The 25,408-nt window shown below is 32.2% G+C and overlaps 1 protein-coding gene across 3 annotated transcripts in view; it reads left to right on the top strand.

Moving 5' to 3' along the window:
- The window catches only part of LOC113402659 (glycerol-3-phosphate acyltransferase 1, mitochondrial), a 58,793-nt gene that overhangs the window by 17,415 nt on the left and 15,970 nt on the right, over nt 1-25,408 (top strand). The window contains exons 2-4 of one of the 3 annotated variants that reach the window (XM_064218843.1): nt 1,836-2,088; nt 8,039-8,186; nt 13,498-13,611. In XM_064218843.1, coding sequence (XP_064074913.1) covers nt 1,979-2,088; nt 8,039-8,186; nt 13,498-13,611 — 372 coding nt within the window. In that variant the 5' untranslated portion in view covers nt 1,836-1,978. Of the gene's footprint in view, nt 1-1,718; nt 2,089-8,038; nt 8,187-13,497; nt 13,612-25,408 lie in introns of those variants that run through there. The other 2 variants (XM_064218842.1, XM_064218844.1) reach the window with 2 other exon arrangements.

The following is a 25,408-nucleotide window of genomic DNA, read 5'->3' on the forward strand; positions in this document are numbered from 1 at the left end:
TAATAAAGAATCGTCACGTATTTAAGATAATTAGTTAAAGTATGATTTTTTGACTTTGCGATTGAAGTGTATTTAATCAGTGAGGTTCAAATGTTAAGCCCAGCTTTGGGACTTTTATGGACAATACTAATTTTACTTCAATTAGATCTTTGTATATACTTTTTGTTACCGAAATTATTAGAATCTAAATAAAATATAGCGTTGGTGATATCGTCAAGGATAAGTTCATAATAAATTTATCATAATAGATAACCATATAAACAGTGGTTCGATACAGTCTTTATCGTATATTTTGTCTTTGTAGTCTTTGATTTGATTGTTTCATCACATTTATAGTTCAAGATCATTTCGTTTTACAAAAAAAAAAATTGACTACATAATATTTTTGTGTCTCTTAAATTGATAAGATTGGATTTTGATATTATCATTTAAAATCCTTCGTTCGCCATAAAAAGTTTGTAGAATACAAATCTTGCTATAAATGTAAAAGTGTATTGAAAAATAGTTATGTCTAAATTGTAAAATAAAGTAAAGTAATAATATGTTGTCAATTAAAATTCAGTTCTCTGGAGGGGAAGGGTTTGGGGCTTACTATGTAAATACAACAGCTACATCGGTTCAATTGAATATGTCGACTTCAAATATCAATTGTGCTAAAGTGCAAGATTTTTGTTTTATGGAACTGTCGTTCGATAGTGCAGTTTGAACGTACAGAAATAATCTATTAAATATTTTCCATATATGTTGAATCAATACAAACAAAAGCCTGTTTATCTTACAAGACAATAACCGATTTATAACATGTAGGACAATAATTTTCCATGTTAAGGAACGTTATAAATAGCACCGACTCACGGCTGCGACTTATACGTATTTATTGATAGATTTTTTTTCATTTAATATAGCTATGATATTATTAAGAGTTCGCCGACCGAGTCTCCTGACCAAAACATACACAAGAATATTAATAGTTATTTATATCAACGGGTGATTGTATTTGTTTTTAAAACATTTCACGATCACTGAATGTCCGATAAACTTTAAATATGATTATAATAATATATACGCAAGTTACCTAGACTTTGAAAATTTCCAAGATTCAGCAAACGATCACGCAATATGTCAACAACTATGAACTGTATAACTTAATAAATAATATTATTTATGTAATTAATTTTATAATTATAATACTATCGAGCTGTTCATTATCTTCTCTATTTAATGTTGTTAGTTTAATTGTTACTACATATGTCATTGAATAGAAAATATAATATTGAAGTATAGGATAACTATTTCATAGATATAGGACGAATAACTTCCATTTTTCATACTTGGACTGATATTTGTTGATTATTTATGTAAACAAGTATGTATTATAACGATTATAATAAGCCGGATGATACCTTAGCATATCACTATGACCTTGTTTAATTAATGGTATAAAGTAATAAAGCAATCAACCCCTCACCAATGGACTTTGTTCGAATAGATAGATAGATATAACAGTGTCGTTGTTGCGAACGCGCTGATACCATTTACATCCACGTGAACCCGGTGCAACGGTTATTAGTTTATCAGTAATCATTTAGGTCGTTCGAATTATTGTTTTCAATGCGTTATCATAACTTAGTGCTTGTTTTATCTATCACGCTAACGCTTCCAGGGTAAAGTCGAAAGAGTCAAGCTTCTCAAACGAACCCGCGATAGTGTACATCTCCGATCAGTCGGCATTCGGCAGCCGAACCATTGATACATATCATTGATTTTTAATATTATTCGACGGAATTTTATACGTAATGGAAATCGAAATTGACAGGATTCTTTTTTAATTTTAGAAGACTATCGATAATATATTGATTTTTCGGCATCTGTATTTCGACTTGTTTCTGTGTGACGTGTGTTACGTAAGATTCCGTTCAAAATTGAACGTTTAAGTGCATTGAATTGGACTGGTGATGTAGGGAGAGCTGGTGATAAAATGGATACGATGATAAATATGTGGACGGTGGTGGAGCATGTCCGGGTGGCCAGCAGCGCCGCTGAGCTGGCCATCTTCACCGCTATACTCTATTGGTTCTTTACTTCGAGGTTGGTATAACAAATTTACTTAATATTAAATATAAATTATACAAATCACAGACTTGTCGTGACTCGATATATTTAATAATAATTGGAACACAATTGTTATATAATATTATATAAACTAAACCATGAATTCAACTAAATTTCCACTAATACCGTTTAATGAATTAGTAATATAATTAAAGTTTTATTTTGTTAATGATTTTTTAATTTATATATTTATCTCGTTTATTGTGTATTCTTTTTACGCCATTTGTAAATTATTTAGGTATGTTTTTCCGCTGTCATTAAATTATGTTATATACCTAATATTTACTAGAAGTCGATATTTTTATCTATTCATACATTTGTGCTGTGTTAATATTTAATCGTATAAGTATAATGTGTTAATAGAAAAATAAATATTAAGTGATGTTAAAGTTGATATATAAGAAGAATATTTCTTGGAAATCTTTATTTAAAATGTTTTTTTTTTTTTACATACGCTCGTTTAATTTTACCTAGGTATTTTTGTATATCTAGCAATTTAAAACCATTAATACCCAGTTGAATTTAATTGCTAAGATAAATTATATGATTTGAGCTACGTAAGTTCAATATTTATTGTGTTTTTTTTTATATATTGGAACTAAATATGTACGTAAACACGTCTTTTGGATCAGTTCTTTGTTTTCAAAATAGCACACCTAATCGTGCTATTTTGACTATGTAAGCGATATTTATTTAAAAAACCATACGAATAGATTAATGTAGATTACTTAAAAATAATGTTTATCGTATTAAATAACTAAGCAATCAAAGATTGAATGTAGAATCAAAACTCAGCTGAGTGTTTTGTTCGTTCGTCTTTCAATTAAATTTTCGTAACCAAACTTAGCATTGCATGTACGTAGTCCTTTGTGACTAATACATCGGCTTCGTTGCGGTTCCGCCTACGGAAGTCAAGTCCACTTATAATATGTAGTTATAAAATAATAGGGGCATTAAACGCATTCATGAACCGATGGAATAAAATCTATACTAATATTAAAGAGTTTGTTTGTTTAGTTGAACGTGCTAATCTCAGAAACTATTCGTCCTGAAAATTCTTTCAGTGTTAGATAGCCCATTTATGGGAAAATACTATAGTCTTAACATCATACTACTTGATTGATGCTCTGCTCATGTCCAACAGGAGCAGAGCATCGATGAAAAATATTGCAAAAACGTGGGGAAAATATTCCTTTTGAGAGATTCCGTATCGTGCGCTACGTAAACGGTTAAGTTTTCCTAGAATCATTTATGACAGAATCTGTAGGTAATATAGCCGAGTGAAGTCAGGACGACCAGCTAGTATATCAATAGTTGGTTAGCAACTTTATTCGAATAATTAGCTGCATTTATTCTCATGTATACTTTTCTATAAGGAAGTTATACATATTAATATAAAATAACATGAAATTCACGGTCGTCTCGTCGATATTCTAAATTTAATGCGGGCGAAACTGTAAAGTGCTATTTATGTAATATTGTATATTAAAACTTCTGAGACGCGCTGTATCTTCTGGTTTAAGTTTTGGTATAAGTACATTGGTTCAGTAGTTTTTTCAAAATTACAAAAAAATGTCAGCGATATAAAAGCTAGGACATATTTAGCCGTGAACATTATTTTTAACGTGATAGTAAACTTTGCTCGTTAAGTAATTTTGTCTACGGAACACCCAGTTTGTGCATCGATTCGACGTATAAAAAACATATTTTTATACTGATATATAAAGTATTGTTTTTAAAAAAATAATCAATCTTTTGGAAATGCATCCAATTGAATTAAACGCGTAATAGAAACTTATTTAGATTTAGTATCACTCGTTACAAGTACAATCCATTATCAATGAATTTTGTTATATGTAAACATGTTTGTATATTTAAACGTGTTTGCACTACGTATACGCGGACTATTAATATAATTATTCTCGGCAGTATAATATCGGAAAGATTAAATATTAAATTTTAATATGCGGTATAGACAAACAAGACAAAGTTTGTCCAAAATAAATAAGGAAGCAACTTGTTCAATTTTGAGCATATGTTGTACTATTGAAATTATAAATTGTTATGAGTAAGATTTAAACATGTTGCTCATGTTGATCTAGCCTATAATTGTAAATATTAAATTAAATCGTGTTCCATATATATATATTTTGTATGTCACGTTAGCTTAATATTAAATAAATACTGTAAAATATAAAATAGACTTATAGTAGTTTTTTTTAGAATTATTATCAATAAAACGACAAGCTCTGTTTACATTAGCATTGTTTGTAACCTGAATCATGAGCTTCCTCTTTCTTTGTCTCCGTTTATCAGTGATCACATTTACAATTTTACTTTGTGCAACACCGTCTGGGTATCAACCATTATCAATTCATAAACAACCAAACTGTTATTCTTTACATTGCCGTCTGTGCTAGGCAGGGCCGGACCGTAAGTTTAGAGCCCTGGGCTAACACTACTTAGGGGCCCACCTAAGACATATCTGAACGTAGACTTGAAACCTGTTTAATTTAATGAAGTTATGGATTCTTTCGCATTATCGTCTATTTTTGACTTTAACTTGACTTAGCTGGGGCCCCCTTGAATCCACGGGGCGCTGGGCTGAAGCCCAAAGAGCCATATGACTGACGATCCTAATTGCCTATTTTCCCTATTCTGTCTTGCCTGCCTTTATTTTAAAGCTCATTATATTACGAGCTGTATGACATATTATAAATTTAGGTATAAGTATGTGAGTTTTAAATGGATAAAACCTACTTCGAAAGTATTATTTCCATAACAGTATTATTATTAGAACTAGATGAGCACGCGGTTGGCGGTTATATTTAGTACATAGTACATATATTTATACATTTAGTAAGGGGTTTTAATTTCGCACCAGTAGCAGTGGCGTAGCATGGGGGGGCGGAGGGTACGGTCCGCACTGGGCGGCACTTTGCCGGGGGCGGCGCTGCGGAGGTTTAACTTTTTTTAAAGAAATAAAATTTTTTGCCTCACACGCTTAATAGTTAATTTTCAAAAAAAAGTTTCACTTGCTCTCTCCTAAATAAATCAAGTGAGTTCAAACTCGATAAGAAATCAACTGTCAAAAGAAGATAAGAAATTAACATTATCAGTCAAAAGTGTTACTCGTACTACTAAAATGTCGAAAACCGCCCGTTGTTTCGACTTCAAACTTGATAACGATTGCAAAAATAAGAGAGCGGCAAATTTGGAATCCGCACCGGGTGCTGGTGACCGATGCTACGCCACTGACCAGCAGTACTGCTGAGTTTTTGCCGGGTTCTCCTCGGAAAAACCAACATTCCGAACCGGTGTTAGCATTTGTTATAATAATGTAAAATGTCTATAAAATTTAGTAAAAGCGTATTTGATTAAAGTATGATTTGATTTGCACTAATTCTTGCTACTTACTTCAACGCGATCTCAATTCTTAAAGTATCGTTATTGGAGCCCCCGCGCCGTCTAATGTCAAATATTGTGATACGGTAATTATGGCGCAGTGTGACGGTAACATTAACAATAACGCTATCGCAGATGAAGCGGGAGCATTATTGTCATAAATATTATAGTTTATATGTGACTAGCTTAACCAACATTCACAAAGGTACAATAAGGGTATATATATGTATGTATGTACATTTGTTATGTTCCGGTTAGAAGGGTGAGTGAGCCAGTGTAATCACAGGCACAAGGGACATAACATCTTAGTTCCAAGGTTGGTGGCGCATAGGTGATGTAAGCAATGGTTAATATTTCTTACAGTGCCTTTGTCTATGGGCGGTGGTGACCACTTACCGTCAGGTGGCCCATATGCTCGTCCGCAAACCAATGCCATAAAAAAACCCAATGTAATTTGGGTATCACATAGAGACTACAAACAATTAACATACCAAACAAATGCTTCAATTTTGTTCCGTTGTAGAACTTGTATTTTTTTTAATTCTACTAACATTATAAGTATTTAACGTCACACATACCTACCTACATTTCTACAATTTTCAACGACGATAAAGAGTTAAAATGTCGTCTTTTGTCATTTGTCGCTTCAACAGAAAGTCGCTTCTCGCTATCTGTACGCTTAGATTAAGATTTTAATTTAAGAGGAAGGTTTACATGTATAATACACGCATATTACTTTAGAGAAAAGCCGATTAAATAAAAGAAAAAATCTAAACATAACTTTTTTAAGGAAATAAATAAGTCATATATGGGTCTGTTGTTTTATTGGTCGCTAAAAATACGGCAAATAATGTACGGCTAAATCACTCTTACCTTGCTATAAAGGGGTATTACAATTATCTTCATAATTTACCGGGAAATAATGACAGTAATTTGTAACAAGTATGGCGAGTCATTTTCGCGAGTCACCTATTCAATTACGTAATTAATTAAACGAATATAATGGTTTTATAGACCTGATCGTCAGGGTCGTTCCTATAACAAATAGACGTCACATTTCTTTTGTTTTTTAGAATTCCAAGCAACCGCAATACTGGCTCAATATATCAATTGATTTCATTGATCGATTTGTGATTTGTATGACATTGAAATCGTGATAAATCATTGCTAAGTGAGAGTGTTGATACATTAGCCATACTTCTAGTGAAGTGAAGTTCAAAATTATTGGTGAGGGCTTTGTACAAAGTCGTCAGTATAGGTACTACCCACTCATATAATTTGCCAAGGGTACAGGCTCAAGGGACGTAACATTTTAGTTACCAAGGATGGGGGCGCATTGGTGTAAGGAATAATTAATTTTTTTACAATGTGCATGGGCACCACCAGTGGCACATGATCGTCAGACGACCTATGGAACAAAATACAAAGTTTTAATCCTTTTATGATAGATCTACATAGACGTTACAATATTTGTTTCATACAGGAAAACATGGCAAACGTTTTTCTGTCTGTTTATATATACTGGTTAAAAGATCGATCATTTGAATCGTATAAAAGTTTATAAGCTGCAGGTCCATCTGATGGCGAGTTACAAACAAAGAATAAAATTCCTTCCACAAAAAGAGCTAATAATACGTGTGTGCCAACTTTTATGATAGACGGGCAAACGATATCGAAGTCTTTTTAATCTCAAACATATGTATATACAAACATTTTTTTTTTTAAATATTAGATAACATTACTAACGTGAAGTATAACAAAAACATGAATATATTTATATTTCGCCGTCTCCAAGTATTAGCACCAGTGAATCACATGTGTTATCGTCATTGATATTTCATTTTTATCTCCGGTTAGAGGTTACTTAAATATACATAAAAAAAACTAAATATTACGAAAAATAAAACTAAATTATAACAGTGTGCGTTAAAACGTGCTTATGTTTGTAATTGCGATATATAGTCTATCGGTCGCGCTGTCATTCCGGTTTCCGAAATGTATGACGGCTTCATTGTCACCTCTCAGCTGTAATAACGTATTCATTGCGTCATAATTCGTCGAGCGTCGAGTTTGATTAATCTGTGATATTCACTATGGATTTGCGAAAAAATTGACGTTTCGAGCGTTGACGAATCTGTTATAGTAATTTTGGAAGTAAAATCAAATTGGATATATGTGGTTAAGTGTAATAATGTTGTATTATAAGTAAAAATATATTAATCATAAACTCTCAGTAGTGCACAATTAGCTCAGTTATTAGCATGAAATACGTAAATCTTAGGTTTGCTGATCTTTATTCCTATTTCCATTGGAATAGGCTATAGTAGTGAACTAATTTGGTTTATTAAAATAAAAACTTGTGTGTATGTAACAAAAGCTATATGGAGCTGTAAAAAACTAAAACGTTATATTTGAATACACAAAATACATTCACGTAAGGAGAACCTCTTCCTTTTTCGAACTTGGGACAAAAATATCGAATCCCGAATATGAACTTATTTTCTTTTTTCTTTTGTTATAGCCGCGTAGCTGACATGTTGGAAGTTGTGGGGGAAAGAGTGGGCGGATGGTGCGGTGGTGTTCGCGAATCGAGCTCATTGAGACAAGTGGCGCGCGCGCGCCGCCGTCAAAACCCAGATGTTTATGCCAAACTTGACAATGAACTTGCTGTAAGTATTTAATGTACTCTATGAATTATATGGAACACATTTGTTCACAATGTTCTGTAACACAAACACAATGTTCTGTATAGCGATCTAAAAGTCGTTAATTCGATTCCGACCCCAGTTATTATTATTATATATTAGAGTTTAATTGAAAGTAAAAATCTTAGAGTAACTAATTATTTGATTTACTATTTCCATGTTTGTCCAAAAAACAGTAGAGATAACCTCGAGAATAGAATATGAGGTTTTTAACAGAATATATTGAAATTAATCAATAGCTTATGTTTGTTTTGGATGAAATTCAGTTTCATAACGCCAGTCCAACAGAGAGTGGCGGAATATACTCTCAATAGCTTCCTTAAAAAACCATTTAAAATTAAATAAGGAAAGAATTGGATTAATCTTAAACTGGTCATTTAACTTAAATACTTACTTCCAACAAAGAAATCATATTATAAACATGCTCGCATTCAGTATGATAAGTCAAAGTCAAAAAGTCAACAATCTTTATTCAATATAGAAGTGTTTACACTTGCTTATTGATAGTCAAAAATCTACCACCGGTTCGGAATTTAACACCTCGGACCTGAGAAGAACCGGCGAAAGAAACTCAGCGGGATATATATTTTTTTTTGTTTCCATTTTGCATGTACAATAATAATTATATTTTAGCTATTTGAAACAGTCTGGAGGCGATCATTTCATTCCCAAGGTATGCAGTGAACTAAAAAGTCATTAGTGTTGTAATATCCTTTAGCACACAAACGCTCTTTAACGATTCTTTTGAATTTTATAATTGAATAAATTTGAACGTTTTCTGGGATCCTGTTGTAAAAACGTATACATTGCCCCAAAAAAGAGTTACTAACCCTGTGTAATCGGGTACTTGGAGTAACAAGTTTATTCTTGTTCCTAGTGTTAATAGAATGTACGTCACAATTTCTGGGAAAATCATTTATGTTTTTGCGTACATACATAACATTATCAAAAACAAATTGAGAAGCGACAGTCATTATTTTAATTTCTTTAAATTTACCTCTTAACGAATCTTTTGGGCCCAGGTTATAAATTGCACGAATAGCCCTCTTCTGCAGTACAACAATGATATTAATGTCAGCTGCATTACCCCAGAGTAGGATGCCATACGACATTATACTGTGGAATTAACTGAAGTACACAAGGCGAGCCGTATCCACATTAGTCAAAAGTCTATTTGTTTTTACCGCATAGGCTGCAGAGCTGAGTCTATTCGCCAATTTATTTATATGGGGGCCCCATTGGAGCTTAGAGTCTATTGTCATACCAAGGAACTCTGTTGATTCTAAAACATCTAATTCTTCCCCGTTTAAAAGCACACTCGTTTTGACACATCTTACATTGGGAGTAGTGAATTTAATACATTTTGTCTTATAGTCATAAGGAATGCCTGTCGCAACGAGCAATGCACCGTTTGCGAAACACCTGTGACGGGTTACGTAATGTTACTCACATTTCCAAGCGGCATCGCATACTGTTTGTAATTTTAATATGTGCAGAATAATAGATGCAATGACGATAGAGGTAAGTAAGTCGACCATTACGTTATGTTCGATGGTTCATCAACCGAATTATAACATCTTATTATATTAATAGCGGAAGCCGATTTTTGTCCCAATGATTAAGGGACGATTGCTGCACATAAAAAATCGGTTATGGTCTCATTTTAAAGAGCTCCAGTCGTAGATGTGCAAGAATAAAGAGAATTCTTGATTGCAATTTACTAAATTGTTAGAAAGTAATTTATTTTAGAAACCGGAAAAAAAAATACTGGCTCGTTAGAGTTTAAGAAAAAAAATGAAAAACGTAAACTAATTTGAGGTAAATTGTCATCGACAGACTCCAATTGTAACTTAACTAATGTATCCTATTTGATATTAAATATTTCATTTAAATTAAGTTTCATAATTTTGGCGCCAAATGTAGATTGGATTTGGATGACTTGCAGTTTATAATAGAATTAAATCAAAATAAAACCTGACATGGGTTTCGAAATTCCTAAAAAATATTTTGATTAAACGCGAAGTTTCGCGGCCGACCCACAAGTTGTAAATTAAATTACCAACAGATAAAAAAGAACAAACAAAAGTTGCTCAAATGTTCTATTTTTAAAAATTTTGATGTTATATAATCTTTGCCACTTCCAAGTCGCTTTACTCTTAGAACACTCCTATGCATTGCTTCGTTATATGTTTGAAGCGTTTGATTATTTTCAAAGATTACTCACATGTTATGTATTAAAATTCAAATGTAACTCGTAATTAGTGAACGTATTCTCGTGTGAGTGAATTACTATTCTTAATGAGAAATGAAGATTTCAAAACTGAAAAAAATGACTTGATTTCATGTCTGTATGTAATATGTGAATTGTGTGATTAGATTGCGTTGATTCTTGGTAATTAAACCGTGCAAGTACATTGGAATATCGTAAATCCAAATTATAGTAAAGATGTACTAAAGCAGTGATTCCCAAAGTGGTCCAGGTGGACCCCCAGGGGTCAACGGGGGACTTGTTGGGGGTCTACGTAGGCGTGAATAAAAAATGGGGGTCCACGAAAATTTATCTGCTTTTGATAGTAAAGTTTTTTTTTTCTTCGTCATCAGTTTGACAGAAGCACTAACAAAATCCCAGATTTTAATTGCTGAAATACTCGTAGGGTTACTAAGGATAAAATTAAAAGCATCAATATTAAACAAATTTAAATTTAGTTCATATTTTAGTGTTTCTCTCAAATTGTGGTTACGGACACATGCCAATAGGTGGTCCACGAGAAAAATATGTTTGGGAACTACTGTACTAAAGGAACGGTGAACAGAAATTAAAGAAAAAAAAGATAGGTCTCGTCGATAAACTACTTGGGATTAAGTTGCTTTCGCTCTACATTGTGTATTAAATTACAAGAAATAAAATTGTTAATAAAAAATAAGCTTAAATAATCTATACATACATATAATAAAATTTGAGTGTCTGTTTGTAATATAATGATAAACACATTTTACTAAATGCATATGTATGAATACACGGTACATATACCAAAATAACATATTTTTTTAAATTTTTGTCTGTCTGTCTGTCTGTTCCGGCAACTCTTTGCAACGGCTGGACCGATTTTGACGAGACTTTCACTGTCAGAAAGCTGATGTAATAAGGAGTAACTTGGCTACAACAATAAGTATAATATAAGTCGCGGTCACAGCTAGTGTTATATAAAACCGTATTTAATAGAAAGAGACAGAGAGAAAGGTCGCCATAACCATAGCTTTTTCGTCACGTGACTATTTCTGACGGTTCAATACTGTGAGCCGCTTTAAATAAATTCGTTCCGATAACGGTTTATTATTAGGAGAGGTTAACCATTACTTTCATGACAAATTTCAACAGAATTCATTTATTTTAAGATTATATCACTTATTTGTCTGGCATTTTTCTCATGACTGGATTCGCCGGTTACACTGACGGTAATTAAATGATAATTGAAAATAATTTCGAGTTTTGAACCGAAGTTTTATTATGAGAAATCTTTAAAACACTCGTACTGTATTTGTTTTCTATATCTGGGGCGTTACTAGCTGCCCGTCCATGACAGGCAACATCTGTTGATGATTTTTCTTGTAATATAATAAGCTAGCTACCTGTCTCGGCTTTACACAGACTATATACAATTTTTAGATTGAAGAACAGACATAAAAAGAAAAATTTTTGTTTTTTTTCCGGCTAGGAAAATTGAAATTCTCGGCTTTTGTCGACAGTAGTATGTCTTTGTCTCTCTGTCTCCCTCTCTCTCTCTCTCTCTCTTTCTCTCTCTTGAATCAAGTCAAAAACCGCATTATATTCCGTTGTGTAGCTTAAAAGATCTAAGCGTACAGATGGCGGGTAGTGACTTTGTTTTTTATTATGTAGCAAATGTAACTAAGGCATAGTATTATAGGCAATGTCATCTCTGATATATATATATAACGAAGAGTTGGGTATTAATTCGTTATCAGACATATTTATTTCCAAAAATATAAGACTCGTCTTTTTTTGTTCGTATCTTTTTAATATTCAATCCACTCTGACACTTTCTTTTTAACGTAATACTGACGTTGTCAGCTTGTCCAATAAAAATAAAATAAAATAGATAAATTTTTTGATGCTTCGACATATATATATATATGTATGTGTGTATGAAATTTGGCACGAAGATATATTATAGTTTGAAATAGCACATATGACATTTTTAATAAAATTATCTTATCCCCCCCCGACATGTGGTCTAAGCCGCGGTCAAAAACTAGTAGTATAATATGATGTAATTACAGATGCACTGTTTTTATTATCAAATTTCTAGTCAGGTTTGACTGCAAATGCATACGACTAGAAAACAATTAGGCACAGGGCCAACGGATTTACCCGTTTCCCGAGACACGGGAGCATAAACACTGCCAGATTCGAAACTCAGAGCCGCTACTAAGAATTTGATCACAGACAAACCAAATACATTTTAATGGTCGGACCCAAGATTCGCCTCAGACCTCACCTCATGTTCTGCAGACAAATGCGATCGAATGAAGTCAGTTAGCAACATTCGGCAAAATAACAAAAATTCAATAATATTAACACTCATACAAAATCCAGACGCATAGAATTTAAATAAACAAGGTTAATTTATACTTATACAAGGTTATTTTATAATCTACCTATGTTTACTTTAAATTTATTTATTTAAACATCCTTTGTATTAATTTAAGTATTACCTATATTGTACGTTTATAAACAATTTATAATCGATGGCGTATCATTAAATTTAAAAAAAAAAGGTTAAACTATAATATTTCCTATTTTAAATAAAATATATTTTTATTACTTATGTTTGTAAGTGTTTTTAACTTAAATGGAATATATAATTGCCTTGTTCATGCTTCTATACTCATAGTATAAAGAAGTAAAATTTGTTTGTATGTTTGTATGGGTTAACCTCCGGAACTAATGAGCCAATTCTATTTTTTTTTCACTATTAGATATTTACATTATTCCTGAGTGTTATAGGGTATGAATTATATTTTTATCATCATTTTCTTTTTTAATTGCACCCGTGCAAAGAGGAGAAACGGCAACTAATGTGGGCAATATTCAAAGTGATACGTCTTTAAAGGTGCAAAAACATTGACCTTCTGAAATAGAAACCAAATATAATATGTCATAAATAAACATAATAACGCACATACAAATAGCCATAAAAAACAAATCAGAGCGAACCTTATATCGAATCGTTTAAAAAAATTTAATTGTTTACAGACCAGAGCATCGTCACTGTATCGCCTCAAAGAGGGTCCGCAAGTTCCGCCGCCGCAGCCGGAGACGAGACCGCCGGCCGGTCTAGCCTGTTCACGATGCGCCCCGCTATCTAGGGTAAGTCCTTGAAATTAACTATTAATGTTTTAAAAAATACCACGCACTAATAAGAATTGTCCTTTTATAGCTTTATATTAAATATGAGGAGAAGTAATTTTAAAGTTTTATAAGAAATTTAAGCCGAGATGGCTCAGTGGTTATAGCGTGTGCCTCTAAACCGATGATTGCGGGTTCAAAAACCGGCTAGTTTCACTGAATTTTCTGAAATTGTAATTCATCTCGTGCTTGGCGGTGAATGAAAACATTACGAGGAAATCTTTATGTTTCTAATTTCAATGAAATTCTGTCACATGCCACCTACACGCATTGGAGCAGCATGGTGGAATAAGCTCCAAACCTTCTCCTCAAAAGGGAGAGGAAGCCTTAGCCCAGCAATAACACATTTACGGCTTTTACTTTACTTTACCTTATTTACTTTAATAAAATTTTCCAAGGAAACTAAATTATAAAAACAGTTCCTCTAGCCGAGTTTCACATATGCTATCGTTTTCATGTTACATTGAATATGATAACTAATTACCTATATAATGATGTTGTGTGGACATATTTCATGTAAAATAATTAACGATTTAAAAGTGTGTCTAAGTAAATAATCATTTCATTGAGGATTCTAAAAATCCAATTACTCATACTTATAGCAAGACACTATATAGCTATCCACATACGTTAAAATAATATCGACGTGCATTAGCTTATGTGTGTGTGACGCTCGTACTTACAAAATGTCATAGTGTGCGTGAGGTGAGAGTAGAGACAGCAAAATAATACAAATTAATTAAAGTACCGTGGATAGGCGTGCCTTCGCGAGTGTATAGATTTATAAACATGGTTTATAGGGACTTGTACTCCAGTCAAATATTAGGTCCTTACATATGACATTAGCGTTTTGTCGTACTGACCACTGAGCTGAAATATCTCCTCTTTGGTTAAAAATTTCAAATTCGAATTTATAAATTAATTTAGCTGGTACATTTGAGTTTTGAAAACAGTACAAAACGCCAATTTCATATCTAAGGACCTAATATTAGTAGACGTTAGATTAATTAGTGTAATTAGAACAAAAGGGCACAAAACATCTTTGATTCCATAGTTTGAATAATTTCACACTTCTCGTAGTTCATATCTATGGCTAGAGTGTATTACTATTGGCTGGTCAGGTCGTTCAGATGATACACTGGCCTTAATGCTATAACAATAAAAACACGCATACCGTTGATCTAACTAATAAGTACTTAGCCTCTTCATGTAAATTGTAAACCTGTCGAACGGCGGTATTTTCGTGTGTAGAGCGTAGACCATTGAAATTAGCAGACGCATTCCACATTTAATCCAGTTTTTCCAGTATAAATATTTTTATCGATAACGTAGCTGTGAGTAGTAACTAAATTACATTTTAATACCATTGATGAACGACAAACGAATTTATGCTTTAAATCTATTAGACGAAAGATCGAATTTTAAATATGCTCACGTTAGAAAGATAATTTTCCTTCCCTTAAATTAACATTAACATCACAATGTTTTAATAATTGTGTTTTTATATTAGCATTTTTTTTTTGTTATTTATGGTAATGTTTAAATAACGATGAAAATCTTTATCTTTAATGTTGAGTAGCAGTATATAAATGCACCATTGCTGGTTAGTTAGTTAGCTTAGTTCTCCCCTAGGATTTAAACCGCTGATCCACTTCGACTCTTGTCGTAAATTAAAGCAAAACCTATATAATTATTTCTCTCCAAGTGACCGTGTCATGTACATATATTTAGTGAACACTAGTATTCGTAACTATTGTAAGACACTTTTTTTTACGTTGAATTCTTAGTCGTGAGGTGACGCTTATGCTATTTTTAAATTATCTATTTTAATAGATCTTGTTAGACTTCATTTTAGTGAGTAGTATTGAAATGAAAAACACAATTAGGAACTTTATTCGTGTAAGTTGTTGTTTCTGATTAGTAGTTTGTATTGTGAACTTTTGCGAGGTATGTGTAGCTACCACCCACTCATCGGATATTCTTCCACCAAACAAAAATACTTAGTATTGTTGTGTTCCGATTTGAAGAGCGAGTGAGGCGCAATTAACATAACATCTTAGTTCCCAAGGTTACTGGTGCGTTGTAGATGTAAGGAGTGGTTAACATCTCTCGCAGCACCGATGTCTATAAGTAGTTACTTACCATCAGATGGCCCATTTGGTCGTCCGACTAAAATACCAAAAATAAATTAGTTGACCAATTTTGTGTCTCTTTCTTACTAATGTCAAATCAATGTGCACAGAAATAGAGAAATGCTTAACTAAACATCGTGTATAAGTAAAGCCGTAATTTATTCAAACTATAATTGATATAAGTCTCATACAGAAACTAAGCCTGCAAATGTTGTTCTCGTTAATGTGTTTATTATTATCGCTTTTAAAACTATGAAGTTTCTTATTAGGTGTGGATCGAGTTTAGTTTCTCTACTCGAGTTTCATAAAACTTTCCGTTCAACTAAAACAAGAGGAAAATTTATTTTTTTAATTAACTACCGAAAAGTTTGACAGCGCGTATATTATTTTCTTATAATTAAATTAAAAAGATTTTGAATAAAAAATAGATCTCTTTCGATCTCTTTTGATATCATAAAATTTATACTTTTAATTTCGGTGACTTTCATAAAGGCAATATGTTATTACGTCTAATAACATTTTTTTTACCTTGTTTCGTTTGGTTTGCTGAGATTCTTAACGGAAATATACTTTATTCAAGACTTCAAGCACATTTTAAATGTATTTTTACGTATATATAATGAATTGCCCTCGGTTCGCAATGCAGATTTACCGATAAGAACTGGCAAGAAACTCAGTTACTCTATTACTATTAAAAAAAAAAAGTTATGACAATTAAATACAATTAAATGATCGGTATAGCTGAAAATCGAGACTACTAAAGCGCTTTCTTATCACCTATTCAAATAGTGTTCAATGTTACCCAATATCGATTTACATCATTACAGCGCTGTATTATTCATTAGAATAACGCGAAAGGAAACAATTCGCAATTCTAAAAACGAACGTGTTAATGTATCTTATGTATCCTTTGACGAAGGTGCTAGTTCCGGAATGAAAAAAGTATAACAAGTGAATCTTAAATTGGTTCCGTTCAGATATTGTCATCAATCTTCACCGTTATTTCATTTTTCGTCTTGAGGGTTCTAGATATTGATTTTTAATTTCTGGAATGTTTGTATGAATGTTTGCTTATAAATTGTTCCTTAGTTTTCCATGTGTTACAAATATGTAGTAACATGTGTAGTGTAATGTAACTCCACTCAAATTAAATTTTAAATTTGATTCGATTTAATTGTATGATGACTATCTGCTTACGAATATCACAAAAAAAAAAAACAATAAAATTAGGGCATTTGCTTGAAAACGACTTAACACGATTGTGGAATTTAACATGTTGATTCAGTTCCGATGACAGTGCTTTTTTTTGGTAACCAAGATCTTATTATATTGGTAGGACCAACGGGTAGAAGTAGTAGGTACCAGGTAGTAAGAGGCCTGGCTATATATCTGGTATATAACCAGGCTTCTGACAGAGCTCCTCAACGTTCAACAGCACAGACACGAAATGTTGTACCTTGTAATGCGTAATTTTAGTCACAAAGCTATGAGTAGGTATGTGCTTAACATTTACGACAAATTACTAATATACAACGCAGATTTTCATCGTGATGTCAACTTTGTCACTTCTCGGAAACACCGTTTCATCACCACAATGAATGACTAAGTACCATACATAACTAAACTCGATGGTACATAGATTTTAAAACCAAAATAATCCTTTTTATCGTGTTTCAGTACTTCAACTGCATTCAGACGGATTTATTTTACTGGATAGACTTTTGGAACCGTCTGAACAGATAAATCAACAATAAAAACTTCAGCTGTTTTTGATTTAATTCAACATTTTTTTGTTTAAGGTTTTTTTTTTAAATTAAAATATATACCAATCAACAAATGTTGGATTGAACCGCTTGAACTTTAAACTCGATATTGGTAACTGCCGGCCCGTTTCCCAAGCATGAAAAGTATTTTGATAAACCATACCATTTAAATGGGTCGTGATCTAAAAGTTGGTTGTCTGACTACCTTGACAACAGCTTTGAAATAATCTTGACCCTTGCACACATAGTACCCGAATGATTGAAATTACATTACAATAAAACATTTTAATGAATGTGATATTTCATTTATTATTAAAGTTTATATAATTTTTGTTTTTGTAACATAAATAGGAAAATCATTTCAATGTTATTTATAGGTTTGTGCAAAAATTACAGTGGTGATTATAGAATAATTGAATCTGTTGTTTTTTTTTATTACAACAACAAGAAACTCACTCTTCACGTCAATTGTCTAAATTGAAATCTGGTGAAACGAAAATGCTCTACTCCTTACCTATATAATAATATAATATAATATACTCCGCAACGCGCTGCATCCTCTGATGTAAGTTTTATGTAAATCGCTTCAGTAGTTTTTTCAGTTAAGCATTACAACAATTAAATCTCCTTAATTATTTAGTTTAGATTTTGTTGTCTGATAGTGATTGCATTTCGAACTATTGGTAACTGATCGAAAACACCGACTGCAATCAAGCGAAGTGTTTCCGTTTCGCTTGAACGAGTGGTTGTATCATCCAAGAGTTCCAAGACGACGTTACTTTTACAATATAACACGTATATTGTTAATATGTAAGAAATAAGAACATTAAAATCTATATACATAGATATGTTTTTTAGTATTTAATGTTATATAAACGTGTACAGATACGAAATCATAGCATGGAATTACTTTCGATTACGTTATGCAAAATTTGACACTTGTGTTCCAATTTAAAGATTTCGTTATTTATATTATAAATGTCATTTGTCACATGTCTAAAATTATAACATAGGACTTTTTATATCCAACGCGATCAACAGCCATCGACGATTGTCGAAGAGATTTCGAACACCGCATTCGTCTAACTTATTCAATGCGAGTCAATTGTTGATCACGCGATAAATTCAATAAGTCGTTTCCATACATTTTGGTTTTTTCTACAAATGAATACGGCTATGTAACTTTGTCAAGGCCCGCAGTATTCTCTCTTCTACGCACCATTAGCGATTATACCGATAGTTGGGTTCGGTGTCGTACTTTGTATTAATGTGCTTAGAACCGAACACCCCGCCCCCAATAGGCGGCATATTGATGTTTTAAGAATTGGTTTATATTTCCTATAGGATCTATGTATGACAACACCTTTAACCATCTAGCGTCAGATAAATTATAAACACAAATTAGACACTTAAAATATCAATGATGCTTGCCCGGCTTTGAACGAGCAATGTTTTGTTTGAAATTCATGTGATTTTGCCACTGAACTATCAATGAATACATTTAAATTTATTCTGCAACCTATATGAGTAAAGCGCACAAGGGCATATGATCATATAAATATGATTATTCGCAAACGAAGTTTGTTCTGCGTGTAGTTCTTTATTATTCATGTTTGTCGTTGCATATGTTGCGTGTACACGACTACGTTGTTTATATTCAAGGAAATAATTTTTAAAGACGAAATGTACTTTTGTCTTGATTTCAAGCAACAAAAGATTATTGTGTATAAAGTGCATTGACCGCTTTTGTTTCAAAGGATTGTAAATGTATGTCCTATATTTCGTCATTTTCCGCTCGATGTTGACAATAAAATGTAATTTATTCATTAACATGTGCGTAATTTTATTGTATTGAATGTTAATACAGTGTTGACACGTTTAATTGTCACAGGAATTAGTGTTTCTTTGTAAAGAAATGTACGAATATATGAGGCTGGTTGTAATGCCTAACTGAAAAAAATACTAAAGTATAACACGTGTAATCTTATAACAGAAGATTCAGTGCGTTTCGGAGAAGGTTTAATAGAAAATATTCTTATGTATGTGCGTCGCAGTTCCATCTGCTTTGAATTAAGGCTATACAAAGTCAAAAATTACGGTCATAAATCATAATTCAATATAGAAGCATTACATTTCAACCTACAGGTCCATCAGGTGAGTATCCAGCTCGTTTGCCACCTATTGTGCGTTAAAGATTGTTTTTACGTTCACACTAATCATTAGATTACGTTCGGGATAGTAATTCATTTTACATCAATTTCGTAATGATTTACAGAATAAGTATTTTTTGACTGTATCTTTGATAAAATTGCTAACATAAAATCCCATATAATGAGTTCACGGGTTCAAATGCAAAATCGTTCAACGGGACAACAACATTATCAGATAAAAAAAATATGTTTTTTTAAATTGCTACTTACTATTAACATATATATTTTGTATCGTACGCTTTGTGGTAGATTTGTTCATTAAAACAGTTGTAAATAAATATAAAATACAGCTTGGGCGGGTCGCTAGAGTATACAAAGTTATTGGAAAACTATGTTATTTATTGCCTATTATCATTTTAACGATGTAATTTAAATAAAACCACAATGTTTTTTTTTAATTGTACCGTAATTTACTTATGAATATGTAGCCTCTTTGCTAATCGCATGGATGCCCTCATACAAATCCTATCTCTGGGTTGTAACCGATAAATTACCTTGTGTACATTTTAAGATCATTGGGAATTTGGATAGTAATATAAAAACTGCATTTCGTCGATTTATAAATAGGGTAACATTGACGTAAATGTCATGCTTGGTAAATGCAATCCCCAGTAAGTCAAAAGACATTGAGGAATATTATTCAATACAAGATTACAATAAAGATAAAAAACCGTGGACTAATTATATTTTTGTTTGATTTCTAGGCGGGATATATGTATATATATCAATTTAATTGCACTTTATAGACACACTGTTTAATTAAATGTCGGAAAAGAGTAACTACTGAATTTCTCGGTTCTTCTCGGTAGAATATATATTCTGAACCGGTGGTATTTCATTCAACTCTGTAACATGACATGATTCAAAAGTATTTTTCTGAGTCTATTTGAATAAAGAATATTTTATTTTCTTTTATTTCTTTATTTATACTAATATACTTACTATATACTTATCCTTGCTAGAGTTTAAAGTTCGGTTCACATATACGTATATAATTAGGTTGTTTTTTCATTGGAATAGCTCGAACTATTGAAGTGCTTTTCGTGAATTCGTATTGCAATCGACATGGCAACTGTTAGCACGCTCTACGTTATAACGTATTCGCGTCTGTATATAATATCTATATGGGCATATCATTTTAACTCTAATATGAAAATATAAAATAGAAAAATATGAAGTTCACATTAATATAATGTATAAGATTATATAAATTTACATTAACTTGATAGTAAACATATACATATGTATTTTAGATTAAATATTCTGGTAAATTATAATTACAAAACAATAAAAAAAGCAATCATGCTATTAGAGGTATATTCAGTTATAAAGCGCGCATCTCAACGTTAAATATTTTTACGTATAGGGTCGCGCCTTTGTGTGAATATTTAAGTGAATAGATCTAAGTACCTATATCAGTCTGTATTAAGTAAAACGCGTCAAAATAAAAAATGAGCACAAAACCTAAACCACATTATCATATTTAGTTCCCACTTACAAACTTTAAAGGATACAGTAATTATTAGTAAATTAAAATCGTTTACGTACATCCGCTCGACTTTGTCGTGATTTTTATATACGTTCGAATTTATTTTAATTGCCAGTGTTAATAATTAAAACATTTAAATAATTAATGTGCGTATAAAGACAATGTCTAAAAACAAATCTGAGTTCTAGGGGCTTCAGAAAATGATTGGCAATAGCTAGTCTATTTCTAAATTCAAATGAAATAAATTACATATAATTAATTACCATGAACCTAGTCAACAACTGAAGCGTTTGAAATAAAAACGCGTCTGATTATACTTATTTACATTTTACTTTAAGTTCGACAATTTGATTGATAAATTGTTGACCTTAAAGCGGAATTAAAAACGAGATTAGATGTGGATATTCACGTTGTGCTAGTAAAATTATCAAATGTCTTTGTTTTTAATTCATTAATCGATTATTCAAATCAAATCAAATCAAATCAAAAATCTTTATTCAATATAGAAGTGTTTACACTTGCTTATTGATTGTCAAAAATCTACCACCGGTTCGGAATTTAGCACCTCGGACCTGAGAAGAACCGGCGAAAGAAACTCAGCGGGATATTTTTTTTTTTTTTCATTTTGCATGTACAATAATTATTATATTTTAGTTATTTGAAACAGCCTGGAGGCGATCATTTCATTCCCAAGGTGTGCAGTCAACTAAAAAGTCATTAGTGTTGTAATATCCTTTAGCACACAAACGCTCTTTAACGATTCTTTTGAATTTTATAATTGAATAATTTTGAACGTTTTCTGGGATCCTGTTGTAAAAACGTATACATTGCCCCAAAAAAGAGTTACTAACCCTGTGTAATCGGGTACTTGGAGTAACAAGTTTATTCTTGTTCCTAGTGTTAATAGAATGTACGTCACAATTTCTGGGAAAATCGTTTATGTTTTTGCGTACATACATAACATTATCAAAAACAAATTGAGAAGCGACAGTCATTATTTTAATTTCTTTAAATTTATCTCTTAACGAATCTTTTGGGCCCAGGTTATAAATTGCACGAATAGCCCTCTTCTGCAGTACAAAAATAGTATTAATGTCAGCTGCATTACCCCAGAGTAGGATGCCATACGACATTATACTGTGGAAATAACTGAAGTACACAAGGCGAGCCGTATCCACATCAGTCAAAAGTCTAATTTTTTTTACCGCATAGGCTGCAGAGCTGAGTCTATTCGCCAACTTATTTATATGGGGGCCCCATTGGAGCTTAGAGTCTATTGTCATACCAAGGAACTCTGTTGATTCTAAAACATCTAATGCTTCCCCGTTTAAGCGTACACTCGTTTTGACACATCTTACATTGGGAGTAGTGAATTTAATACATTTAGTCTTTTTACTATTTAACATTAAATTATTAACACTAAACCAATTTACTATTTCAGAGAGAGTATTGTTCACATCGTCATATATTGAAAGACGTCTTTTTATTTTAAAAATTAAAGAAGTATCATCAGCAAACAATACTATCTCGAGTTTATCACCTAGGAGATGTGGCAGGTCATTTATATAAACAAGGAAGAGGAATGGTCCAAGAATTGATCCTTGAGGGACCCCCACAGTAACTGGAGACCCGGGAGATCTCTTTCCATTTATATCAACCCTCTGAATCCGATTGCTCAGATACGAAATCAGAAGACTGAGTGCAGTGTCCCTAATTCCATAATGACGAAGCTTCCTGACCAAAGTTTCGTGTTGCACGCAATCAAAGGCCTTAGATAAATCACAAAATATCCCTAAGGCATCCTGTGACTCCTCCCAGGCCCTGTAAATATTTTTAACGAGCTCAACACCAGCGTCAGTTGTCGAGCGACCCCTTGTAAATCCAAATTGTTTCTTGTGTAGCAACTTGTTATTGTTAAAATGTACTAGCATTTGATTTAGTAATAACTTTTCAAAGATCTTGCTAAGAGTTGGTAGTACAGAGATGGGCCTATAGTTGTTGGGGTCTGATGTACTACCTGACTTAAATATTGGTAATACTCTACTATGTTTCATGAGGTCAGGAAACACGCCACTAAGGACACATTTATTAAATATAGTGACAAGGTAGGGTGCGATTACATCAATTATTGAATTGACTACCTTGACAGAGATCCCCCACAGATCGGCCGTTTTCTTAATATCTAGTGATCTGAAGGAACTTATTACATCACTTACACTTACTGTATTAAATTTAAAGCTAATATTACATTTTTCCACGTGGTTTTTTAATAATGATTCAGCAACGGTAGGAGAGGAATTTAATGAGTTAGTAGTCGAAAATGGAATGTCAGCAAAAAATTTTTCAAAAACAGTTGCAACATCCCGATCTGAGGAAAATATTTATACGAGGATCGATACGAGGATTTGTATCTTCTACTATCAGTTCAAAAACCCGGTTTTATTAACAAAGATATCTATGTATAGTTTGTTTATTAAAGATCGTACTCGTTTTAGAAACATTTTATCATGAATACATTAGTTCCATAATTATTAATATTATAAATTATATACGGAACGGGCGGGTGCCAGCTAACGTACAAAAAAACAATTGTAACTGTATTGATATTTTGTCAATAATTCTTATTTCGTATATCTCTGTTTAATATTATTAACATTTAAATAGCGACGTGTGTGAGAGACACCACGAGTATTCATATTTTGTCGAGGTTGTACCACACGATTTTTTCCGTAACTCGTAGCGTGGAACTTAGCCTCCGCCATTTGTTTTTCTGTAGATATTTTTTGTTTTTAGTTTAATGATTTACTATTTAGTTGGCGGGAGGGCTTGAAACATTACATAGTTTCTAGATAAATGTGGTAAAAATTTCTAGCATTTTTCGACGTTTAATTTATTTTTGTTTATTGCTCTGTTAGGCCATTTTTGTCATACAATTTTATCGTCGAAATTTGAAAAATCTCAGATTTGAAGGTTAAAATTATACTATGCGAAAAGCTGAATATAAACCTATTAATAAATCGTAAATCAAATATAAAGAATAAAAAATGACATGTAACACCGTATACCTTGAAAATTGTCCCCTTTTGCTAACAACACGATAAAGAATATAAATAAAAATCAATTCACATCAATTTGAATCTGTTCGACTTAAAGAAACACAACAAGTTCATTGACCAAAATTACAACGAAATAGACTACTGCCCTGACATTGGTCATTAATATTATACTCAACATTGGATGACGTAAGATAACAGGTTCCGAAATCCTTGTTGGTGCGTCTATATTACTTACAAGATTGATGTCAGACTTTTGTCCATGAATGTACTGTATCATTATGTCGTTGTTGGATTATCCTCTTTCTTCTATTGTTTATACTCTTATATTATTCAATATTTAATTATTCTTGACGTAAAAAAGGTAAGGGGAATGGCAATCGAGCCATCAGATCTTATGATAAGTGGGCACTGTAAGAAATATTAACCACATCCTTAAATCGTCAATGCGCCTTGGGAACTAAGATGAGCAGGTGAGCTTAAACACACAAGCTGATCCTTGCGGTTAAACTCAAACTATTTCGCGGTAGATTATCTGATGAGTTGGTAATAACTTTTATTATTTATATTTGTTAATTTAACAGATTATTGTTCGTACCGGAATTTATACAGTCAAATAAAATATAACTATAAATGATACCTTTGAAGATATCTTCAGTATTTTAGAAAAATAAACTACATTGATGTTATAAAGGCGAAAAGTTTGTTTGTTTTTATTTTTAAGATAGGTATAAAATTATTTAAATACTGCATTATGTCACGCTACGACTCGTGACAGCGGGGCAGTAATGTTTTAAGGCTGTTCAAACTGCGGCGCAGTTAGTTTAAGTTTACAGGAAAATAAGAGGCTATTTCCAACAACAGAAGAAATAAAGACGAAATAATAATAAATGGGATGACATTGATTTTGGTAAAGTATTCCTTTGATTATAAACAATCTAATACTTTATAGTGTTTTGAAATGAGTAAATCATCGAAATACTTAATTTTGTTTATTTTTATTTTTATTTTTTAATGTATAGGTATATAATTTCGTGCCGATCTACGATAGACCCGATCGAAACTTATACATAATAAATTATAGATAAACGTTTATGAAAAAGATATACAG

The sequence above is a fragment of the Vanessa tameamea genome, chromosome 24 (assembly GCF_037043105.1).
Source record: "Vanessa tameamea isolate UH-Manoa-2023 chromosome 24, ilVanTame1 primary haplotype, whole genome shotgun sequence".
Lineage (NCBI taxonomy): Eukaryota > Metazoa > Arthropoda > Insecta > Lepidoptera > Nymphalidae > Vanessa > Vanessa tameamea.